Raw genomic sequence first — 25397 nt, 5'->3', positions numbered from 1 at the left:
TTAATTTTTAGTAATTCATTTACTTTATTCATTTTAATTGTTTTTACAAGTTGGGGGGGGGGGGTTATTTGATTAAATTTTACAGGAAAAAAATGCAGAACTTTGGACAGATGGAGACTTCATACTTTCCGACACCCGAAGGCTTCACCTTCATCTAACAGGTTCCATTGGAGGAGCGAGTACGAGGGCCAAAGGGACCCAAAACCATTTCCTCCATTTTTGTCAGCAGTAAACCGGGTAAGAGAAAATGGTGGGTCGCGCAGTTTGGCCGGCCCGGTTGGGTCCCGAAGGTTGGCTGTTTGGTAAAAATGGGTCCCCAGAAAAAAAGCTTGCAGAACACTGGGCTAAAGGAATGCGGGTGGCCTGCACCATCACTCTCCCCTCGATAGGGGGTAGCAGCAGCGGAGGCTGCCCAGAAGCGCTGTCGACGCCGCACAGGTACCAAGAGCTCGTTGGCCGTTACCTGGCCCGGGCTCAGGCGCTGAAAATACCCGGATGTGCCGAGAGGGAGAATCGACAGCGCGAGCTAGCTGTGCTGTCGGCGCGCGAGACGGTGACGAGCAGGTGAGGGGAGCGCGCGGCGCGACCCCCCCCCCCCCCCCCGTTGGGACGCGGCTCGCGCGGTGACCGTTGGCCGCCAGGGTCAAGGCCTGGTGCTGGCGGGCGGCTGAAGCAGAGGGTTGGTTGGTTGGTTGGGCGGGCGATGGATGCGGTCCGTAGCGGTGCCGCTGCCGCTTCCACCGCGGGTGAGTCCCCTCCTCACCCTTTCTCCTCTTGACTGGCAGCTCCTGTATATTTAAACAAATATATCAAACACAACGTTTTTTAAAAAAAAAAAATTCGGTAACCTCCAACTGGCCAGTGAATTGGGAGCTCAGTCACGGACGGTGGTTCGGTGTTGGCCGCGGGGGCTGGGCCCGGTTTATCCGCCTGTTTCTGCGTTTGTTGTGAATGCTGGCTTTTGCAGACAGCTGCTCTCTGATCCTTAGAGCAGCAGCCGTCGTCCACCCTCCCTCCCCGCTCGTTGCCATTCCTCCATACAGCTTATATTTGCAGGAATGCTTTAATTTAATCTGTTCCCTGTGTGTTTGCGTCCTTCTGCCTACCTACCGTGTGTCTCTGTCCTTCGACTTCTCATCACCCAACATGGTTGAACTTGGAGCAGCAGAGTGCAGGCTGAGCCACCCCTCCAGTGGGCGAGCTGCAGTGCCGGAGGACGAGGCATTTAAACCCAAACAGAAAATGCTGGACCACCACAGCAGGTCTGTGTGGAGAGAGAAGGGAGCTAACCTGTCGAGTTTGGGTGACTCTCAAAGCTGTGACCCAAGAGTCATCCAGACTCGACACGTTCGCTCCCTTCCTCTCTCCACAGAGGTTGCCAGACCTGCTGAGATTGTCCAGCATTTTCTATTTCAGATTCCAGCATCGGCAGTAATTTGCTTGCATCTTCCTATTTAAACCGACCCCCCCCCCCCCATCCCATTTGCACTATTCTGAGGGAAGAAAGAGAGAGACTCCCTCGGCAGTCCCGGCCAATATGTACTCCTCGGTCAGCTTCACAAAAAACAGACCATTTGGTCATTACCATCACATCGCTGTTTGTGAGAGCTTGCTGTGCACAAATTGGCCTCTGCTTCTTTTTTTTTATAAATGTTTTTATTCAGTTTTCGTATTTTATATTGAACAAATTACAAATTGTTAGGAGAGAGAAACAAAAAAAAACAAACACGCAAAAATTAACATACATATTTACAGGTAAGCATCTTCGTAGTAGTAACTGCGCCCCCCCCCCCCCCCCCTCAACATGTTTATGTAGCTTGGTTTTGGGCCTTAGCTAGCCATCGAACCCCCGTAACGAACCTGTAGCCCCCCCCCCCCCCCCCCCCTCCCGCTACCTTCCCCCGACTATTCTTCCTCTTGTACATTGGCCACAAATAGGTCCCGGAACAGTTGCATGAATGGCTCCCACGTTCTGTGGAAGCCGTCGTCCGACCCTCGGATGGCAAATTTGATTTTCTCCATTTGGAGAGATTCCGAGAGGTCGGACAGCCAGTCCGCAGCTCTGGGCGGTGCTGCTGACCGCCAGCCAAACAGGATTCTACGGCGGGCGATCAGGGAGGCAAAGGTAAGGGCGTCCGCCCTCCTCCCCAGGAATAGATCTGGCTGGTCTGAAACCCCGAAGACCGCCACTATCGGGCATGGCTCCACCCTCACCCCCACCACTTTGGACATAGCCTCGAAGAAGGCTGTCCAGTACTCCACAAGTCTGGGGCAAGACCAGAACATGTGGGCGTGGTTGGCCGGGCCTCTTTGGCACCGCTCACATCTGTCTTCCACCTCCGGGAAGAACCTACTCATACGGGTTCTTGTTAAGTGGGCTCTATGTACCACTTTTAGTTGCGTCAGGCTGAGCCTTGCGCACGTGGAGGTGGAGTTGACCCTATGCAGTGCTTCGCTCCAGAGTCCCCACCCTATCTCCATCCCCAGGTCGTCCTCCCATTTCCTCCTTGTTGCGTCCAGTACGGTGTCGTCCCTATCTACCAGTCGGTCATACATGTCACTACAGTTCCCTTTCTCTAGGATACTTGCGGGCCTCTGCTTCTTGCATTGCAACAGTGGCTTCAAAGAAATACTTTGTTGGCTGTAGATCGCTTTTGAGATGTGTGGTCCTGAAAAGCACACTTTAAAAAAAAAAAAAAAAAAAATTCTCTTGTCTTGCAACAGCCAAGCTCAATTCCATCCCTGGGCCAAATCATTTGATAGTAGCCACCTGCCCTCGCATCTCGTCCTCTTTTCTGTTTGATTTTTGTTCGTTTTTTTTTGTTTGGTGAGAATTTTCAATTTCAGTATCATTTCCTGCCTAGCTTCAATTGCAATCAAGGTCATAATTAACATCTAGAACTATATTTTATTTTCATCTAGGTAATAATATTTTGAGACCTGGCTAAATACCCTGACACGCTAGTGAAAGCGAGGTGTTACAAATGTACCTACCACTGTAGAGTATTTATTTGTGAATGATCTCTGGAATACTGTCTATCACAGCACATTCCCAGCGCAGAAATAGTCTTGCAGTACAGCTGCGCAGTAATAAGAATTTGTGTTTCTTCAGACGGTGCAACACATTTTGTGGAAGCAGCATTATTAGTATTCAAGGAACAGTGACGCACATAGACATTGATAATCTGATATTAAAATAAAAAGTGCTGGAAACTGTTAGTAGTTTAGGGAACATCTGTGGAGAGGAAGTGACACAGAATTTACCTTTCAGAACTGATTTGATACCGGAGGGCTTATGAAAGGGTTTGATATAGAGTAGAGGTAACAAAGATGTTTCTGCTTGTGGAGACCAGAAACTAGGGACCATTAATGTAAGATCGTTGATAATAAATCCAACCAGGAATTCAGGAGAGTTTTTTTTAACAGAATACTTTTAATTCGGAACTCACAACCACAAGGAGTAGTTGAGGTGAATAGCTGAGATGCATTTGAGGGGAAGCTAGATAAGCACTTGAGGGAGGAAAGAATAGAGGAATATGTTAATAGAATCAGGTGAAGTGAGAAGGCTTGTGTGGAGGATGAACCTGTTGGGCAGAATGGCCTAGTTCGGTGCCAAAAGGATTTTGTAATTAAAATGTTGCGAATGAAAACTACATAATCGCAATGCTTGGGTCAACTAAGGAATATGCAAAATCTTCAGGACCAGAAGACATAGGAGAGAATTAGGCCATTCGGTCCAACGAGTCTGCTCTGCCATTCAATCATGGCTGATATGTTTCTCATCCCCATTCTCCTGCCTTCTTCCATTATCCCTGATCCCCTTATCAGAACATATCAATCTCTGTCATAAAGACACTCGGTGATTTGAACAAGGACTCCTGAGTCCCTTTGTGCTTCTGATTTCCTAAGCCTTTTCCCATTTAGAAAATAGCCTATGTCTCCATTCTTCCTACCAAGTTCATAACCTCACACTTTTCCACATTGTATTCCATCTGCCACTTCTTTGCCCACTCTCCTAATCTGTCCAGATTCTTCTGCCACACTCCTGCTTCCTCAATACTACCTGCCCCTCTGATAGTAAATGATTTTGTAGGTTTTGACATTGTTCCCCTCCTGCTCCCATCTACCCCCAATACCAAGGAAGTATCAAAGCCCCCCCTCCCACAACCATCTATAAATTAATGATCGGAGTGTGAGAAAGCTTGTATGGCTGGCCAGTTGGGCATAATGGTCTGTTTCAGTGCTGTAATTTTGATATAAACTGTGTTGCGGTTCAGAAAATAATCTTGACCAGGATGCGATGTATAATTAATGTCAGATTTTATAGCCACTTGAACAAGCAGACTGGGTTTAAATTAACAATTCATCTCAAAGATAATACCTCTGACAGTGCAGTTTTGCCTTTCATTGTTTAAATCAAGAGTGAGGTTTTAATCTGCATACAGCCATCTGATATCTAAACAAGAGTATTGTGAATTGGGGCAATCAATGACTATTTTTGTTACTGGAATTATCTTGGTTAACACTTTTTGTTTACACATTTTGGGATAAAGCGACAATGAAGCTTTGACCTGCACCATGCTGCCGCAACTTAATCTAACCCTGCTGTTTACACAGTTTATTGGGCTGTGAAAACTGAATTAACATGTCCACTTAACTCTTGAGCAATTACAGTTTGCATAGCAATTGTAGTTGTGGTTTCATTTTACTTTTTTGCACCAGTTACTTTAAATACTACAACAGTATCCCCAAATTGCTTGCAGGGTAATTTTTCTGCTTTATTTTCCCTTTCCTCTTTTGGAATTTGCCTTTGTCCTTTATTTCTTTTGGGGACATATTTACTGGGACGAGAGATATGTTTTGTATGACCTGCAGCTTCAAGTAGATTAGTGTGGTATTTGGCCAGAAGGCGAGTAATAGTCTGTTCCAGTCCGGCAGAAAGGGCTGTGCCTATTTACTGATTGCAGAAACATGCAAATTTAATTCCTGCTTCAGCATTTCTGACCCAGAATTCTCTTGCTAAATCAGAATTATATCTTCGGCGTCTAATATGTTGCAGGTTGGGTTTAGCAATTTAAGTTTGTGTTCTTGAACTCCATATGATCGCAGCTGTGTTACTGTATGAAGTTGCTGATTCAAAAAAGTCAGGCATAGAAATCATAGCAAGCATTATCCAACCTGTATTCTCAGATCAATTATACTAATTGTACGAGCACTTTTTGATTTCTTAACCAGGGAAACTCCTTTTGAGATTCAAATATATGTAATTTCTTGAGTCTCTCACGTTATTAACATTACTAAACATGTAGATGGGGCAAAATGGCATTTGACAATTTTCTTGCCTGGCTCTGTTGTTTTCTTTGTGTTTATGTCATTATAGGTCAGTGATGTCAATGCATTCATGTCTTGTGCATCAATCAATGACCAGACCATAAAACTGGGTCTTAATCTCGGTGTTCATGCTGCAAGCTGTTTAGGCTAATAGCAATAACACTCCTACGATTTGAAGTAAGCTCTTGTGCAGATAGCACAATGGTGGCAATGGAGAGGTCCATAGGTCAGATGATTTACCTGTTTTCCAGGTCACGGGTGGCATTGAGCAAAGGGCTAATCCAAGAAAGGGCAAAATGAAGCATGTGACTTCAGTTGTGTTGGGTTGGACATTCTACACTGAAATCACATGGTTATGTAGTGCTTTTTAATTTTTTTTTAAAATGGGTTAGGGGTTTAAGACTATTTATTTGGCTCTTAGTTATGGTGTGTGTTTGTGTTACGTATGGCAGGAGAGTCCTGTCTACTGTTGATCATTTTGACAAAAGTGGGATACTATGCTAAAGAAGCAGAAAATGTTGGAAAATCTCAATAGGTGTGACAGTATTAGTGGAGAGAGAACAGAGCTAACTCTTTATCAAAACTGGAAATAGGATGAGACTTATACTGTTGTTGGGGGCAGGGGTGGTGGAGCAATTGGATGGATAGAGGACCAGCGATAGGTGGAGGCTCGGTTCTCTATCCAACCAACTGCTTCACCCACTCCCAAAAACAATACAAAGCTCATCCTATTTCCTGTTCTCTCTAGCATTAGTGATGAATCGTCCAGACTTTAAACGTTAGCTCTGTGTTCTCACCGCAAATGATTCTTCAGATTTTCCAGCACTTTCTGTTTCAGATTCCAGCATCTGCAATAATTTGCTTTTATCCGACGATGCTAAAGAGGTACTTTCTATTGTGAGTCTCTGGAAACAGCCCTAGAAACAGAATATTGAAATAAAGTAACAAGTTAAACAAATGCACAACACAGAATTAAAGACTAAAAGAGACAGATGAGTGTTTGGATGAATCCATGGATGTACAGAACATTTCCTGTTTCCAGACACTGACTGATGATAGTGTCGTACTTCAGTGTATCTTGCTTGCTCCTGAGAATCACAATCCACAATAGCACAATGTTTAGCAGAACCTTGAAGCCAGGCGACATCTATCTTTCTGTCTTGGTGTGTTAGCTGTGGTCACTGACCAGTATTGGAGAATATGATTGAAATTCACCCTTCATACTCCTTGAATGCGGTCTATAATTTTGCTGTGGGTAGAAGTTGTTTTTTAAAAAAAATAATTTTTATTCAAAATTTTCATAAAATATCAACAACAAAAAGTTAATTTTATTTACAAAGAACAGAAAAAAGAAAAAACAGTACCCCACCCCACCCCCCGCACATACACAAAGGAAGAGGTAAATTAACACCCGCCATTAGCATAGAACAACTACACCCGTCCCTTCGGTCCAAAACAATGAAACAACAACCCCCCCCCCGTCCCGGCTGCTGCTGCTGCTGGCCTTTTCCTATCATTCTGCCAGGAAATCCAGAAATGGCTGCCACCTCCTGAAAAACCCCTGCACTGATCCCCTTAGGGCAAATTTCACCACCTCTAATTTAAGAAACCCTGCCATATCGTTGACCCAGGCCTCCACGCTTGGGGGCCTCGCATCCTTCCACTGAAGAAGAATCGTCCGTCGGGCTACTAGGGACGCAAAGGCCAGAACACCGGCCTCTTTCACCTCCTGCACTCCCAGCTCCACTGCAACCCCAAAAATTGCGAGCCCCCAGCCCGGATTGACCCTGGATCCTACCACCATCGACACCGTCCTTGCTACGCCCTTCCAAAATTCCCCCAGCGCTGGGCATGCCCAGAACATATGGGCATGATTTGCTGGGCTCCCTGAGCACCTGATACACCTGTCCTCACTCCCGAAGAACCGACTCATCCTTGTCCCAGTCATGTGAGCCCTTGCAGCACCTTAAACTGTATGAGGCCAAGCCTCACACAAGAAGAGGAGGAGTTCACCCTCCCCAGGGCGTCCGCCCACGTCCCCTCCTCTATCTCCTCACCCAGCTCCTTCTCCCATTTACCCTTCAGCTCCTCGACCGAGGTCTCATCCATCTCCTGCATCACCTGGTACGCTGCCGAGATCCTCCCCTCACCCCCGAGAGCACCCTGTCCTGGATCCCACGCGGCGGCAGCAGAGGAAACTCCGCCACCTGCTGCCTGACAAATACCCTTACCTGCATGTACCTAAAGGCGCTCCCCGAGGGGAGCCCGAACTTCCCCTCCAGCGCACCCAGGCTCGCAAACTTCCCGTCTACAAACAGGTCCCTCAACCTCCTGATACCTTCCCTGTGCCAACTCAGGAACCTGCCATCAATTCTCCCCGGGACAAACCGGTGGTTGCCCCGTATCGAGGCCCCCACCTCCCCCCTGTGCCGTCTCCATTGCCCCCAAATTTTGAGGGTAGCCGCCACCACCGGGCTCGTGGTATACCTCATTGGAGGGAGCGGCAGCGGCACCGTTACCAGCGCCTCCAGGCTCGTGCCCACATGGACGCCATCACCATCCTCTTCCATGCTGCCCCCTCCCCATCCATCACCCATTTACGCACCATCGCTGCATTGGCAGCCCAGTAGTACCCACAGAGGTTGGGCAGCGCAAGTCCCCCCCCCTCCCCCATCCCTGCCCCGCTCCAAGAACACCCTTCTCACCCTTGGGGTCCCGTGTGCCCACACAAACCCCGTAATGCTCTTGTTAACCCGCCTGAAAAAGGCCTTCGGGATAAGGATGGGGAGGCACTGGAACAGGAACAGAAACCTCGGGAGCACCGTCATTTTGACTGACTGTACCCTACCCGCCAGAGACAGTGGCAGCATGCCCCACCTCTTAAACTCCTCCTCCATTTGCTCCACCAACCTTGTGAGGTTAAGCTTATGCAAGGCCCTCCAACTCCTGGCCACCTGAAGCTCCTCTCTGCCCTTTTCAGTGGAAGCCTGCCAATCCCCCCCGCCTGATCCCTTGGGTGTACCACAAACAGCTCGCTCTTCCCAAAGTTGAGCTTGTATCCTGAGAAATGCCCAAATTCCCGGAGAATCCCCATCACCTCCGGCATTCCCCCCACCTGGTCCGCCACATACAACAATAGGTCATCCGCATAAGAGTGACACTCGGTGCTCCTCCCCACCCCGGACCAGCCCCCTCCAACTCCCCGACTCCCTCAGCGCCATAGCCAGGGGTTCAATTGCCAATGCAAAGAGCAGGGGGGACAAGGGACACCCCTGCCTCGTCCCTCGGAATAGCCGAAAATACTCCGACCTCCTCCTATTAGTGGCCACGCTCGCCATCGGAGCCTCATACAACAGCCCCACCCAACTCACAAACCCCTCCCCAAACCCGAACCTTTCCAACACCTCCCACAAGTACCCCCACTCAACCTTATCAAAGGCCTCTCCACGTCCAGCGCCACCACAATCTCCGCCTCCCCTTCTACCGCCGGCATCATTATAACGTTCAAGAGCCTCCTTATGTTGGTGTTCAGCTGCCTCCCCTTCACAAACCCCGTTTGATCCTCGTGGATAACCTGCGGCACACAGTCCTCTATCCTCACGGCCAAGATCTTTGCCAACAGCTTGGCGTCCACATTCAAAAGTGAGATCAGCCTGTATGACCCACACTGCAGGGGATCCTTGTCCCGCTTAAGAATCAGGGAGATCAGCGCCCGAGACATCGTCGGGGGCAAAGCCCCCCCTTCCCTTGCCTTGTTAAAGATCCTAACCAACAGGGGACCCAACAGGTCTGCATACTTGTTGTAAAATTCAGCCGGGAACCCATCCAGCCCCGGCGCCTTCCCCGACTGCATGCTCCCTATCCCTTTGACCAGCTCAACCGGCGCCCCCAGTCCCTCCAACTGTCCCTCCTCCATCCTCGGGAATCTCAGCCTGTCCAAAAAGCGCACCCCCCCCCCCCCCCCCCTTCTCCGCTGGGGGTTCGGACCGATACAGTTTCTCATAAAAGTCCCTGAGGACCCCATTAATGTCTACCCCCCTTCGCACCACAGTTCCTCCCCGATCCTTAACTCCACCAATCTCCCTAGTCGCATCCCGCTTACAGAGCTGATGTGCCAGCATCCTGCTCGCCTTCTCCCCATATTCATACACCGCACTCTGTGCCTTCCTCCACTGAGCTTCCGGCTTTCTGGTGGTCAACAAGTCGAACTCAGCCTGGAGGCTGCGCCGCTCCCTCAGCAATGCCTCCTCCGGGGCCTCCGCGTATCTCCTGTCCACCCTCACCATCTCCCCTACCAATCTCTCCCTCTCTCTCTGCTCCCTTCTCCCCCTGTGGGCTCGAATGGAGATCAACTCCCCCCTAACCACCGCCTTCAGCGCCTCCCAGACCATCCCCACTCGGACCTCCCCATTGTCATTGGCCTCCAGGTACCTCTCAATACATCCTCGAACCCGTCCCCCCACCTCCTCATCCGCCAGCAGCCCCACCTCCAAGCGCCAAAGTGGGCGCTGGTCTCTCTCCTCCCCCAGCTCGAGGTCCACCCAGTGCGGGGCCTGGTCGGAAATGGCTATCGCCGAATACTCAGCATCCTCCACCCTCGCAATCAGCGCCCTACTCATAACGAAGAAGTTGATCCGGGGATAGGCCTTGTGCACATGGGAGAAGTATGACAATTCCCTGGCCCTCGGCCTCGCAAACCTCCATGGATCCACCCCTCCCATCTGGTCCATAAACCCCCTCAGCACCTTATCCGCCGCAGGCCTCCTACCCGTCCTGGAACTGGATCGATCCAGTGGCTGATCCAGCACCGTGTTGAAATCTTCCCCCCCCCCATTATCAGACCCCCCGCCTCCAAATCTGGAATCCGGCCCAACATACGCCGCATGAAACCCGCATCGTCCCAATTCGGGTCGTATACATTAACCAGCACCACCCGCTCCCCAAACGAAGATGGGCACATGACCAAACAGGACTGCGAACCCCACCCAAACTCTCAACCAGTGAACAAAATACAGTCCCCAAACATGACAAAACACCCAAATAAACAGATAACAGTCCCAAACAAGCAGAACAAAAAGCAGAACAGCAAAAACAAATCATCCAATAGAACTGATAAAGCGAAAGGATACCCAGGAGGACAAAGCCTCCGGAGGCTGTATACAGCATTCCCCAGCCCTCAGTCCTCAGTTCAAGTCCAGCTTCTCTGCCTGAACAAAAGTCCAGGCCTCCTCCAGGGAGTCAAAATATAGCTGGCGATCTTTCTACGTGACCCACAGGCGTGCCGGCTGTAACAAGCCAAACTTGACCCCCTTCTTGTGGAGCACTGCCTTCGCCCGGTTAAAACCAGCCCTTCTCTTCGCCACCTTCGCACTCCAGTCCTGGCATATCCTGACCTCCGCATTCTTCCACTTGCTACTCCTCCTTCTTCGCCCACCGTAGCACACACTCGCGGTCGACAATGTGGTGAAAACGGACCAGCACCGCCCGAGGCTGCTCATTTGGCCTGGGTTTCCTCATCAACACCCGATGGGCACCCTCCAGGTCCAAAGGTCCCTGGAACGACCTCGCACCCATTAGCGTGTTCAACATCATGGCCACATAGGCCCCCAAATCCAAACCTTCCAGCCCCTCTGGGAGGCCCAGGATCCGCAGGTTCTTCCAACGGGCCCGGTTCTCCATCTCCTCCATCCTCGCTGACCACTTCTGATGGAGCGCCGCGTGCGACTCCACCTTCACTGCCAGGCCCAGGAGTTCGTCTTCGCACTACGAGGCCTTTTGCCGAAGCTCTCGGATCTCCGCACCCTGAGCTGTCAAGGTCGCCATGAGCTTGTCCAGGGAGGCCTTAAACGGCTCCAGAATCTCTGCCTTCAGCTCCTTAAAGGAGCGCTGCAGCAGCTCCTGCTGCTCTCGCGCCCACTGCTGCCACGCTGCTGTTGCTTCCCCGCCCACTGCCATCTTGCTTCTTCTGCCTCGCACCTTTCTCTGCTCCAAAGCCGATTTTGTGACCGCTCCACTCGTAGTTCAGGCCATCCACCGGCGGAGAATCGTAGAGAGAGTGTTCCCACACAGGGAAAAGTCCAACCAGCACCGCTACGGGCCCTTAAAAGAGCCCAAAAGACCGAAAAAAGCGAGGGCTATCGAACGTGCGGCTTAGCTCCGCATCACCGCAACCTGAAGTCGGGTAGAAGTTGTTAATAACAATCATGTTATTAGGCTACCCCCTTGCTTTTACCAAAGGTATGCAAATGTGATGGTGGAAGAACATAGATTCTCAACATCATGTAGACTGAGCAAATCAACCACTTTTGAACAATAAATGAGATTCTATGCTAAGGCTATGTGTTGTGTAGGCCTCCAGAAGCAGCCTTCGACAACCTGATGTTGTAATATGCCTTGAAGGGATATCAGTATGACACCTTTCCCTTTTAGTCATGTCACATGATCCAGTCTTAGTTCCACTTTTGTTTTGAGCAAAGCACAGGCACACGGCTCTGATGTCTTTAAGCTTTATACCTATGTATAATTGTTCTCATGTGCCTAATCTTAATAAAGGAACACAACATATTTACCAAATCTCTCAAGAGCAATTGGTGCCTTGTAACTTGTACAGTAAAACTCAACGTATTATATAATTACAACACAGCATGGTGATCAACTGTGGTAGCAAGGTTAAGTGCAGGAACAGCATGGTGAATCATCATCAGTTAGACTACATGGCTGCCTTCAACATTTTGGTCAGACTGCAATGAAGTTGCTGCATTGGAGAGTGTTGAAAGTGCAGCATGTTGACTGCGAAGAAAAGCTTTGGAGACACAGCGCTGAGCTAGTGCCCAAGTAAAAAGCTAGTAAGTAGACAGTTCCCTGTGTGAGATTGCTGCTCCTGGCCTGTCAGTTCAGTGAATGGGACAGTGTTAAGAGGACCAGCATCGGGTTAGCTCAGTTGAAAAAATGTGTGACCAAGGTGTGGGCCAGATCAATAGTGAGCAAAACAAAAAAATTGGATCAGGAGCAAGTTGTGATTATAACAAGTGACTTCTGGAGTTGCTGAACAATATTTTTTAAAAACAAAGACGCCACTTGTCAGTCGTAAGTTTCTGCCACAACCTATCTTCAGCGGTGGACCTTCGGAAAAGTATGTGAAAGTAGATATAGCAACACTTAGTCCGTGTTTAGTTGTGCATGGGCGTGCCAGAAGTTTCCATCCAATTCAGAGTAATGACAGTGGAAATTGATAGTTTCACTGTCATTGCAATCGCAAAGTCCAGACTATTTTTCTCGCACTATATCTTACTTGTCTGTTCAGTGCATATAAACAGATCCTTTAATGTTGCTAAGGTGTAGTAATTCCTTTTGAAATGAGAGTTGACTGTTGAAGCTCTGCTACAATAAACTAAAACCTTTTGAAATCTAATGAGGAGGTTTCATCTGAAACTAAATTTCTGTTTAATCAAGTTTGCAGAATCACGCAAGCGGTTTTATGTAGTTAAGGTGCATCATGCACAACTGATCAAGTAAAATTGAGTGTTAGTAACTGGCAAAATGTGTTCCTATCACTTCCCTCTCCTATCTGAATGAAGGCATTATTTTGTGTAAAATAAATGATAAACATTATCTATCGATTTAAGACCGCTGTTAAAATGAGGGACGAAGAAAAGTTTTAGTGAATTGTCATCGATAAAAGTTTCTGCCTGGATTCTAATGCGCTTTATTCTTTGCTTAAAAATTGCATTTTGTTTGAATTGCACCCAAAAGTAACTGAATTTGCTCTTCTATTGCAGGTATTAGCATGTGCTATTTTTACCTTTTTTCCCCAAGTGTACATGCATGATGTACTTTTGATGCAGCTTAATATATTATTGAAAGTCTAATTTAAGTACTTTATCACAAGTTGGAAGCTGTTTTGTGCTCTACATGTTTTGTAGTTTGGGCTGCAAGTGAAGTTTTGCCAGTTGTCTTAATTCATTGTCATTTTTCTAAAGTAATTATTTAAACAGTAACAATTTGACCTTGAGGGGAATGCAAAGGGTTTATTTTGTTCTGTACAAATTATTCTCAGGTTTTAGAGGGGTAGTAGCTTGATGTATTAGTGCTCCAAGCACACCAGAAGTCTGGAATGATAAAAGGTCTTCTGTCCATCAAACTCACTCCATCCAGAGTTTATGGGCCCATATCTTCCTGGTTCCCCAGCATTGCATTTAGAGGCTACCTCCAATGATGTCCTGGGGAATCCCTCAAGGAGGTTCCCAAGCAAGGGTTTACCCAGCAATTGTCCAGAAGTGCTTTCCCTGGAACAATTGCTGCGCAAGGCTAGGAATGATCCAATAGAAGCAATTTAAATCAGTAACTTTGGATGGTTCTGCCAGTTTGACCTTGATAGTTACTCTGAAAGCGTTAGAGGAAACAAATCACTTTAACTCCAGAGTAACTCCTCGCACAGAGCACTCCCCAAACTCTTCCCCCTCCCTCTCGTTGTCTGAACCACTCACCTTTTAAATGGCCATTTAAACTCCTCCTTTGAGGGAGTTACTGCTGTATAAAGGGGGCATTTCTTACCCCATTGAACCCCAGTTACTCCATGCCGATGCAGCTGCTTGCTCCTGTCTCTCCCACCCTGAGAGGGGAAGGTTTGGCGAGACAGGGCTTTAGAATCTCAGCATGGATAAGTCTGTCGAGTGTGGCAATCCGCTGGAGATTGCCACTCTGAGGGAGTTACAGGCCCATGTGTGATTATTTAATCATAGACTATCCTCCCACTGGCAACTGTTAGAATTTTTATATTGGCTTATTGGGATCAGGGCTACTGGGGCTGTGAGAGGGTCTCGTTCAATTAGTGGCAATTCTGAATTAAGGATGACTTTGCTAAAGCCTGCAAATTGTGCCTTTACTGGGTCATCAAGGCCCCTGCAGTATTTGATAAGCTTACTTCACGGTTGAACTTCCGGTGGCAGTATGTATCGGGAAGGCAAACTTGAGGTCGCTCAAGGTCCACTAACAACCAAGAATTTGAGAAGCAAAGGCAGTCGATAGAAGAGGCCCTATCTCCCATTCGGTTGGCACTGGAGAAGACCAATGAGTTGGTAAAAACCGGGGCTTGAGATAAAGAGAGTGGAAGCTGTTCGCTCTCTCTCTCACTCTCTCACTCTCACTCACTCTCACACTCTCTCTCTCACTCTCACTCTCTCGACAAAGTGTCTCTGGAAGCTGAGAAGTTGCCTATGGCCGGCGTGAATAAAGCGCAGAAAGTCAAAGTGGACAATCTGAAGAATCATTCCGGGAGGCAGAATATCAAAATTGTTTAATTGCAGAGGGAGTGGAGGCCCAATTCCCACATTACTTCTCAAAGATGTTTGGGAAGATTTTGGGGGTGGGTGGATTCACGTCCCATCCCGAGCTGGATCGAGTGCACTGGGCACTCTGGCAGAAGCCCCATCCCAACGAATCGCCACGAGCTGTTATTGTAAAGTTCCATAACTTTCAGGAAAAGGAATGGATCCTGAGATGGGTTCAGGAACATCGTAACTATAAATGGGAAGGTCACACCATCAGGATATTTCAAGATGTTGGTGTGGAGCTGGCAAGGAAGCGGGCGGCGTTTAACAAAGTTAAGGCCACCTTGATTGGAGTTCAATTTGGGGTGGTACACCCTGCGTGGCTGAGAGTGACTTTTGAATTGAAAAACTTATTTTCTTCATGCGCCGGAGGATGCGGATGCTTTTTGAAAAGAACATGGGCCAGATAGGATATTTTCTATGGTGCATCTGTAAAAATTGGTAAGAGTCAATGTGGACATGCCGATTTTAGAACATAGAACATAGAACAGCAGGGGCAGCAGGGTAGCATGGTGGTTAGCATAAATGCTTCACAGCTCCAGGGTCCCAGGTTCGATTCCCGGCTGGGTCACTGTCTGTGTGGAGTCTGCACGTCCTCCCCCTGTGTGTGTGGGTTTCCTCCGGGTGCTCCGGTTTCCTCCCACAGTCCAAAGATGTGCGGGTTAGGTGGATTGGTCATGCTAAATTGCCCGTAGTGTCCTAATGAAAGTAAGGTTAAGGGGGGTGTTGTTGGGTTACAGGTATAGGGTGGATACGTGGATTTGAGTAGGGTGATCATGGCTCGGCACAACATTGAGGGCCGAAGGGCCTGTTCTGTGCTATGTTCTGTTCTATGTTCCAGTACAGCACAGAACAGGCCCTTCGGCCCTCGATGTTGTGCCGAGCAATGATCACCCTACTTAAACCCACGTAACCCGTATACCCGTAACCCAACAATCCCCCCATTAACCTTACACTACGGGCAATTTAGCATGGCCAATCCACCTAACCTGCACATCTTTGGACTGTGGGAGGAAACCGGAGCACCCGGAGGAAACCCACGCACACACGGGGAGGACGTGCAGACTCCACACAGACAGTGACCCAGCCGGGAATCGAACCTGGGACCCTGGAGCTGTGAAGCATTGATGCTAACCACCATGCTACCGTGAGGCCCCTTTTTCCTTAGTTTCTTGAGCAAGTACAGGCGTTTTGTGCTTGCTTGATTGTAGCGTCGACGTGGGTGGACCAGGACGGATTGTTGATGATGTGCACAACTAGGAATTTGAAGCAGATAACCATCTCCACCTTGGCACCATTGATGCATACAGAGTTGAATCTCAGTATAAGGTGTAGAACAAGGCTCTTTGTAGGGTTACATCCCATGAACGAATTAATGAATGTTTTTTTCTCGGGTGGAAAACAGTTGCGAGCGATGTTCTCGGGGGCTGGCTAATCATGCTCCTATGTTTCCGTCGTCTCCCAAGTTGTCAAGTTTTTGGGTCTCTTTAATACTATGTCAGAAATTCTTAATGTCGAACTGTCTTAATGCCTTGTCTCGGCTGGCCATATTCGGGGTCTCTGTCTCGCAGGTGCTGCAGCGGGGTTGATGGTGGATGTCTTTACTTTTGCCTCATTAATAGCCCGGAGACGAGTTCTGCATGGGTAGAGATCTCTTACTCGCCCAGTGCCTCAGCCTGGTTGGGTGACCTCATGGCGTTTCTACATTTGAAAAATGTCAAGTACACCATTAGGGGTCGGTAGAAGGTTCCACCTAAGGTGGCAGCTATTCATTTCCTTTTTTAAGGAGTTCAGCTGTTTTGTTTTGTTTTGTTTAATGCGGATTGGATGTGTTCCTGATTGTTGATTGTGTTCTTTTTACATTGTATCTGGGACCATCTGTTTTGTATTATACTATTTTGTTTTAATGAAAAAGTTTTCAATAAAAATATTTTTAAAAAGCTTACTTCAGGGTTGTTGTCAGCTGCTGAGGAAAGGAAAACCATGAGAAACCTAATCTAAAAACAACTTTTAGAGAATGTTACCTCCCTAGAACAAATAACAAGCAGCACTGTTTAATATCTATAGAAGTCTTCATCTGCTTCATCAATTTAGGCAGTAAGATTTTGGAATTACATAATCTTATTTGCACTTCATAATTTCTTCGATCCCTAAGGAAATGCAGCTCTCTGCAGTGAACCTCCTGGTTATTGTAAAACAATTGATTACAAAAAGAAGGCATATACTAACTACAGGAGGATAACCTTTATTAGTGTCACAAGCAGGCTTACATTAACACTGCAATGAAGTTAGTGAAAATCCCCTAGTTGGCGCACTGCGGCGCCTGTTCGGGTACACTAAGGGAGAATTCAGAATGTCCAATTCACCAAACAAAGCATGTCTTTCGGGACTTATGGGAGAAAACCGGACCACCCGGAGGAAACCCAGGCAGAATCAGGGAGAACGTGCAGACTGCACTGGGGGTAACCCAAGCCAGGAAACAAATCCGGGTCACTGGCACTGTGAAGCAACAGTGCTACCTTCAAGGAAGAAGAGACAAGGTACAAATCTTGAGAGAAAAATGAAAAACACAAGACCACAGAAGATGAAACAAATTCTGCCTCATTTCCCCACCGTATACTCTCAGCAGATTCATTTGAGAGGGTGGTAGTGCAAGTTCAACAGCTGGAGCATTACTAACTTGTTGGGTGTAACTTTTTCCATAAGCCATCAGCTGTATTTTTAAATTTAGTTAGAACCATTTTCCTTTAGTCAACTCACCCTTCCTTAAATCCATTTGCTTTCTGCTCCTTGTGTTATATTTTAGCTTGCATACTGTAGAACAAAATAACTTGTATTTGTGTAGCACCCTTCAAGTCCTTTTCTTTTTTAAATAATTTTTATTCAAATTTTCACATTTTCACAAAAAAGAAAACAATAACAGAAAATTGTAAGAACAAAAAAAAACAGACCCCCCCCCCCCCGGCCGCCGTAAATACAAAAGAGAAACAATAAATTAACGCCCGTCCTTGGCAAAAAACAGATATTCAACCCAAAACAAAAACAAAGAGACAACACCCCCCCCCCCCCCCAACTAGCATTGCCCCCACCGGGTCCGCCACATACAACAGTAGGTCATCCGCATAGAGCGACACTCGGTGCTCCGGACCAGCCCCTTCCAATCCCCCGACTCCCTCAGCGCCATAGCCAGCGGTTCAATTGCCAGCGCAAAAAGTAGGGGGGACAGCGGACACCCCTGCCTCATCCCTCGGTATAGCCACAAATACTCCGACCTCCTCTTATTCGTAGCCACACTCTCCATCGGGGTCTCGTACAACAGCCTCACCCAACTGACAAACCCCTCCCCAAACCCGAACCTTTCCAGCACCTCCCACAAGTACCCCCACTTGACCCTATCAAAGGCCTTCTCCGCATCTAGCGTCACCACTATCTCCGCCTCCCCTTCCACCGCCGGCATCATAATAATGTTCAAGAGCCTCCGTATATTAGTGTTCAGCTGCCTCCCCTTCACAAACGCCTTGCATACGCCTAGTAAAATTCAACCGGGAACCCATCCGGCCCCGGCGCCTTCCCCGACTGCATGTTCCCTGTCCCTTTAACCAGCTCCTGAAGCTCAGCTGTCGCCCCCAGACCCTCCACCCGTCTCTCCTCCACCCTCTGGAATCTCAGCCGGTCCAAAAGGCGCCCCATCTCCCCCTTCTCCGCTGGAGGTTTGGACCGATATAGTCTCTCATAAAAGTCCCTGAAGGCCCCATTAATGTCTACCCCCTTCCGCACCACATTTCCTCCCCGGTCCTTAACTCCACCAATCTCCCTAGCCGCATCCCGCTTACGGAGCTGGTGTGCCAGCATCCTGCTCGCCTTCTCCCCATACTCGTACACCGCACCCTGAGCCTTTCTCCATTGAGCCTCCGCCTTTCTGGTGGTCAACAAGTCGAACTCAGCACGAAGGCTGCGCCGCTCCCTCAGCAATCCCTCCTCCGGGGCCTCCGCGTACCTCCTGTCCACCCTCACCATCTCCCCCAACAATCTCTTCCCTTTCTCTCTGCTCCCCTCTCTCCCTGTGGGCCCGAATGGAGATCAACTCCCCCTGAACCACCGCCTTCAGCGCCTCCCAGACCGTCCCCACTCGGACCTCCCCATTATCGTTGGCCTCCAGGTACCTCTCGATGCATCCTCAAACCCGCACCCTCACATCCTCGTCTGCCAGCAGCCCCACCTCCAAGCGCCACAACGGGCGCTGGTCCCTCTCCTCCCCCAGCTCAAGGTCCACCCAATGTGGGGCATGGTCAGAAATGGCTATCGCCGAGTACTCAGCGTCTACTACCCCCGCAATCAGCGCCCTACTCAAAACAAAGAAGTCGATCCGGGAGTAGGCCTTATGCACATGGGAGAAGTATGAAAATTCCCTGGCCCTCGGCCTCACGAACCTCCAAGGATCCACCCCTCCCATCTGGTCCATAAAGCACCTTCGCCGCCGCAGGCCTCCTACCCGTCCTAGAACTGGATCGATCCAGTGGTGGATCCAGCACCGCGTTGAAATCCCCCCCCCCCCATTATCAGGCCCCCCACCTCCAAATCTGGAATCCACTGCATGAAACCCGCATCATCCCAATTCGGGGCATATACATTGACCAGCACCACCCGCTCCCCTTGCAGCTTGCCGCTCACCATCACGTACCTCCCACCGCTGTCTGCCACCACACTTAATGCCTCACCCTCTTCCCCACCAGGAGCCCCCCCGGTTTTTTGCATCCAGCCCCGAATGAAACACTTGGCCCACCCATCCCTTCCTCAACCTGACCTGATCCGCCACCTTCAGGTGCATCTCCTGAAGCATAGCCACGCCGCCTTCAGCCCCCTCAGGTGCGCGAACACGCTGGACCGTTTGACCGGCCCATTCAGTCCCCTCACATTCTAGGTGATCAGCCGGATCAGAGGGCCACCTGCCTCCCTCCCCTGTCGACTAGCCATCACCCTTCCGTAGTCCGCCACGTGCCCGCACCCCCCGCTCAGTCCATTCCCCACAGCAACAGACCGCCATCCTGATCCCCTCTGCATGCTCCAGCTCCTTCTTGGCCATTCCAGCAGCAACCCGGTATCCCCCCCCCCCCCCCCCCCATCTCCCCCTCCCCAAGCTAGGGCCCCCCCTAGCTGCGTAACTCCGGTCATTGTACTTCCGTAAGTCAGCTGACTCCTGCTGACCCTGGCTGCTCCCGCCACCCCAATTACCCTCCCCAGTGTTCCCCAACCATTCCCCCAATGCCGACCCCGCCCCCTGCTTCTCCAGCGTGGGAGAGAGGCCCGTGCCCCCCATCCCAAGCCCCGCCCCCGACCCAAAACGCGGGAAGACGGGCACATGACCCAACAGGGCCGCGAACCCCACCCAAACCTGTAACCAGTGAAATAATAAAAATCCCAACATGATATGATAAAACACCCAAGTAAACAGATAACAGTCCCGAAAAGCAGAAAAGAAAAGGCAAGACAGCGAAAAACAAAAAAGACAAACATTGCCCAATAGAACCAAAAAGAGCGAAAGGATATCAAGGAGGACAAAGCCTCCGGGCTGCGTACAACGTTCCCCAGTCCTCAGTTCAAGTCCAGCTTCTCTGCCTGGACAAAAGTACAGGCCTCCGGGGAGTCAAAATAAAGTTGGCGGTCTTTATAAGTGACCCACAGGCGTGCTGGCTGTAACAGACCAAACTTGACCCCCTTCTTGTGGAGCACTGCCTTCGCCCGGTTAAACACAGCCCTTCTCTTCGCCACCTCCGCACTCCAGTCCTGGTAAATCCTGATCTCCGTATTCTCCCACTTACTACTCCTCTCCCTCTTCGCCCAACGAAGCACACACTCACGGTCGACCAAGCGTTGAAATCGGACCAGCACCGCCCTGGGTGGCTCGTTCGGCCTGGGCTTCCGCAGCCGCACCCGATGGGCACTCTCCAGCTCCAGGGGTCCCCGGAACGACCCCGCGCCCATCAGCGAGTTCAGCATCAGGACCACGTAGGCCCCCAAATCCGAACCTTCCAGCCCCTCCGGGGGGCCCAAAATCCGCAGATTCTTCCGGCGGAAGCGGTTCTCCATCTCCTCCATCCTTGCCAACCATATCTTGTGAAGCGCCTCGTGCGATTCCACCTTCACCGCCAGGCCGAGGAGTTCGTCCTCGTTCTCCGAAGCCTTTTGCTGCAGCTCCCGAATCTCCGCCGTCTGAGTCGCCCCGAGCCTGTCCAGCGATGCCCTCAATGGCTCCAGGATCTCAGCTTTTAGTTCCTGGAAAGAGCGCAGCAGCAGCTCCTGCTGTTCCCTCGCCCACTGCTGCCACGCTGCCGGTTCCCCGCCCGCCGCCATCTTGTCCTTTTTGCCTCGCACCTTCTTCTGCTGCAAAGTTGATTATCTGGTTGCTCCACTTCTAGTCCAGCCCATCCACCGGCCGCCAAGCACCGAGGCTGCGTTCCCACCTGGGGAAAAATCAAATCCGTGCCGTTGCGGGCCCTTAAAAGAGCCCTTGGTGAGATCTTTTCCAGTTGTTCCCTTTGCTGCTAGAATCCAGCTTTCACAAGGGCCCTCAGGTCAGCTTGAGGCCTCTAACACAGCCCTTCCCCCGCCTGCCTGCTGAATAGGCTTTGTCTCTCTGCTGCAGTCCCAGCCAAATCCTACACTGTTTCTGCGGGACTGGAAACCAAGAAACATCATTCCTGGGTGAAAAAACTCCTCCAACATTTCACCTATACTTTTTCATAAAAAATTCCACTCCATATTGCTTAAAAAAGAGCTCTTTTCTGTGATCTTAGCAGGAGCTGCCGTGTGTGTGTAACCACTCACTCCATGGTGCACACCGGAAGTCCAACCCTTCAAGTTCTAAGTATATCCTATGCTCTTTTCAGCCCATAAGTTAATTTAAAAGTAACTATTGATTTGCAGGCAAACATGGCAACTGATCTAGACACAACAACGAGAATAATGAGTCAAGGAGACCTTTATGCCCATCAGAACAAAGAAAAGTATAGCACAGGAACAGGCTCTTCTGCCCTCCACGCCTGTGCCGACGATGCTGCCCATCTAAACTAAAATCTTCTGCACTTCCGGGGTCCATATCCCTCTATTCCCATCCTATTCATGTATTTGTCAAGATGCCCCTTAAACGCCACTATCGTCCCTGCTTCCACCACCTCCTCCGGCAGCAAGTTCCAGACACCCACTACGCTCTGTGTAAAAAAAAAAAAGCTTGCCTCGAAGATCTCCTCGAAAGCTTGCCCGATGCACCCTAAACCTATGCCCCCTAGTAATTGACCCCTCTACCCTGGGGAAAAAGCCTCTGACTATCCATTCTGTCTATGCCCCTTATAATTTTGCAGACCTCTTATCAGGTCGCCCCTCAACCTCCATCGTTCCAGTGAGATCAAACCGAGTTTATTCAACCTCTCATCATAGCTAATGCCCTCCATACCAGGCAACATCTTGGTAAATCTCTTCTGCACCCTCTCTAAAGCCTCCACATCCTTCTGGTAGTGTGGCAACCAGAATTGAGCACTATACTCCAAGTGTGGCCTAACTAAGGTTCCATACAGCTGCAAATTGACTTGCCAATTTTTATACTCAATGCCCCAGCCAGTGAAGGCAAGCATGCCCTATGCCTTCTTGCCTACCTTCTCCACATGTGTTGCCCCTTTCAGTGACCTGTGGACCTGTACATCTAGATCTCTCTGACTGTCAATACTCTTGAGGGTTCTACCATTCACTGTATATTCCCTACCTGCATTAGACCTTCCAAAATGCATTACTTCACATTTGTCCGGATTAAACTACACCTGCCATCTCTCTGCCCAAGTCTCCAAACGATCTAAATCCTGCTGTATCCTCTGACAGTCCTCATCGCAATCCGCAATTCCACCAACCTTTGTGTCGTCTGCAAACTTACTAATCAGACCAGTTACATTTTCCTCCAAATCATTTATAAATACTACAGACAGCAAAGGTCCCAGCACTGATCTCTGCGGAACACCACTAGTCACAGCCCTCCAATCAGAAAAGCACCCGTGCATTGCTACTCTCTGCCTTCTATGACCTAGCCAGTTCTGTATCCATCTTGCCAGCTCACAACTGATCCCGTTTGACTTCACCTTTTGTACCAGTCTGCCATGAGGGACCTTGTCAAAGGCCTTTCTGAAGTCCATATAGACAACATCCACTGCCCTACCTGCATCAATCATCTTTGTGACCTCCTCGAAAAACTCTATCAAGTTAGTGAGACACAACCTCCCCGTCACAAAACCGTGCTGCCTCTCGCTAATACGTCCATTTCCTTCCAAATGGGAGTAGATCCTGTCTCGAACAATTCTCTCCAGTAATTTCCCTACCACTGACGTAAGGCTCACCGGCCTGTAGTTCACTGGATTATCTTTGCTACACTTCTTGAACAAAGGAACAACATTGGCTATTCTGCAGTCGTCTGGGTCATCACCTGAAGACAGTGAGGATCCAAAGATTTCTGTCAAGGCCTCAGCAATTTCCTCTCTAGCCCCCTTCAGTATTCTGGGGTAGATCCCATCAGGCCCTTGGGACTTATCTACTGTAATAATTTTCAAGATGCCCAACACCTCGTCTTTTTGGATCTCTGCACACCCTTCTCCAGACTCAACATCCACCAATTCCTTCTCTTTGGTGAATACTAATGCAAAGTATTCATTTAGTACCTCGCCCATTTCCTCTGGCTCCACACATAGATTCCCTCGTCTGTCCTTCAGTGGGCCCACCCTTTCCCTGGCTACCCTCTTGCTTTTTATGTACGTGTAAAAAGCCTTGGGATTTTCCTTAACACTATTTGCCAATGACTTTTTGTGACCCCTTTTAGCCATCCTGACTCCCTGCTTAAGTTCCTTCCTACTTTCCTTATATTCCACACAGGCTTCGTCTGTTCCCAGCCTTCTAGCCCTGTCAAATGCCTCCTTTTTCTTTTTAATGAGGCCTATATCTCTCGTTATCCAAGGTTCCCAAAATTTGCCGTAGTTATCCTTCTTCCGCACTGGAACATGCCGGTCCTGAATTCCTTTCAACTGACATTTAAAAGACTCCCCCCATGTCAGATGTTTATTTACCCTCAAACATCCGCCCCCAATCTAGGTTCTTCAGTTCCTGCCTAATATTATTATAATTAGCCTTTCCCAAATTTAGCACATTCACCCTAGGACCACTCTTATCCTTGTCCACCAGTACTTTAAAACTTACTGAATTGTGAGTTGGATGGACTTTGAAAGATGGCACATCTGATAAGGAGTTACACTAGTTTTTACATTCTTTCACAGATGTGGGCATATATTGTCTATCCTTAATTGCCCTAAAGCCCTTAATTGGGGCAGCACGGTAGCATGGTGGTTAGCATAAATGCTTCACAGCTCCAGGGTCCCAGGTTCGATTCCCGGGTGGGTCACTGTCTGTGTGGAGTCTGCACGTCCTCCCCGTGTGTGCGTGGGTTTCCTCCGGGTGCTCCGGTTTCCTCCCACAGTCCAAAGATGTGCGGGTTAGGTGGATTGGCCATGCTAAATTGCCCGTAGTGTCCTAAAAAGTAAGGTTAAGGGGGGGGGGGGGGGGGGGTTGTTGGGTTATGGGTATAGGGTGGATTTGTGGGTTTTGAGTAGGGTGATCATTGCTCGGCACAACATTGAAGGGCCGAAGGGCCTGTTCTGTGCTGTACTGTTCTATAAAGATCGTGTTGAAAGTCACGTTGTGGGAAGCACTGAAGGTAGTAGTGAGGGATGCGTTTATCTCTATATGCGCACAAAGGGAGAAGGCGGAGCGGGTGGAGATGGAGAGGCTAGTGAAGGAGGTCTTCCAGGTGAACAGGAAGTATTCGGAGGCCCTGGAGAGGGGGCTGTTAAGGGTGTGGCAGAAACTGCAGATGGAGTTTGGGCTTTTATCCACGGGGAAGGCAATTGAGGAGGGCGAGGGGGGTTGTCTACGAATATGGGGAGAAGGAGAGCAGGATGCTGGCGCATCAGTTGAGGATGCAGGGGGCAACGAGGGAGATTGGAAAAGTGATGTGTGGGGGGAGAAAAACACGGTCTTGGATCCGGTGGGGGTGAATGGGGTGTTTGGGGATTTCTACATGAGGCTGTATGAGTTGGAACTCCCAGCTGGGGTGGAGGGAATGTGTTTTTTGGCGGGGTTGGAATTCCCGAGGGTGGAGGAGGATCTGGTGGAGGGGCTGTGTGCTCCTGTTGGGCTGGTAGTGTAGGGGCTGGAGGCATTGCAGTCGTACAAGGCCCCAGGCCTGGACGGATACCCAGTGAAGTTCCATAAAAAGTTTTCAGGACAGCACGGTGGTGCAGTGGGTTAGCCCTTTTGCCTCACGGCACCAAGGTCCCAGGTTCGATCCCGGCTCTGGGTCACCGTCTGTGTGGTGTTTGCACATTCTCCCCGTCTTCATGTGGGTTTAGCTCCCACAATCCAAAGATGTGCAGACTAGGTGGATTGGCCACACTAAATTGCCCTTTAATTGGAAAAAGTGAATTGGGTACTCTAAATTTATTTTTAAAAACGTTTTCAGTGTGCTGGGGCCCTTGGTGAGGGTGTTTAACGAGCTGGGGGGGGGGGGTCGTCTGTGTTAGCTCTTCCCCCCCCCCCCCCCCCCCCCCCCCGGACTGGACAATATCGCAGGCCTCAATCTCCTTGGTTCTAAATGGGGGAAAGGATCCGGAGCAGTGTGGGTCCTATGGGCAGATTCCGCTATTGAATGAG

General features: G+C 49.4%; 1 protein-coding gene across 4 annotated transcripts in view; it reads left to right on the top strand.

The window, feature by feature from the left end:
* Positions 1-441: 441 nt before the first annotated feature.
* Positions 442-25397, top strand: part of cnsta (consortin, connexin sorting protein a) — a 98631-nt gene continuing 73675 nt past the window's right edge. The window contains exon 1 of one of the 4 annotated variants that reach the window (XM_038815436.1): positions 442-564. Coding sequence is in view for 1 of the 4 variants with exons in the window: in XM_038815457.1 (XP_038671385.1) it covers positions 704-746 (43 nt within the window). In the remaining 3 variants the exon portion in view is untranslated. Of the gene's footprint in view, positions 565-630; positions 747-25397 lie in introns of those variants that run through there. The other 3 variants (XM_038815450.1, XM_038815457.1, XM_038815443.1) reach the window with 3 other exon arrangements.

The sequence above is a fragment of the Scyliorhinus canicula genome, chromosome 1 (assembly GCF_902713615.1).
Source record: "Scyliorhinus canicula chromosome 1, sScyCan1.1, whole genome shotgun sequence".
Taxonomy (NCBI): domain Eukaryota; kingdom Metazoa; phylum Chordata; class Chondrichthyes; order Carcharhiniformes; family Scyliorhinidae; genus Scyliorhinus; species Scyliorhinus canicula.
The sequence above is the reverse complement of the archived record's forward strand: the minus strand, read 5'-3'. Positions and strand labels throughout refer to the sequence as shown.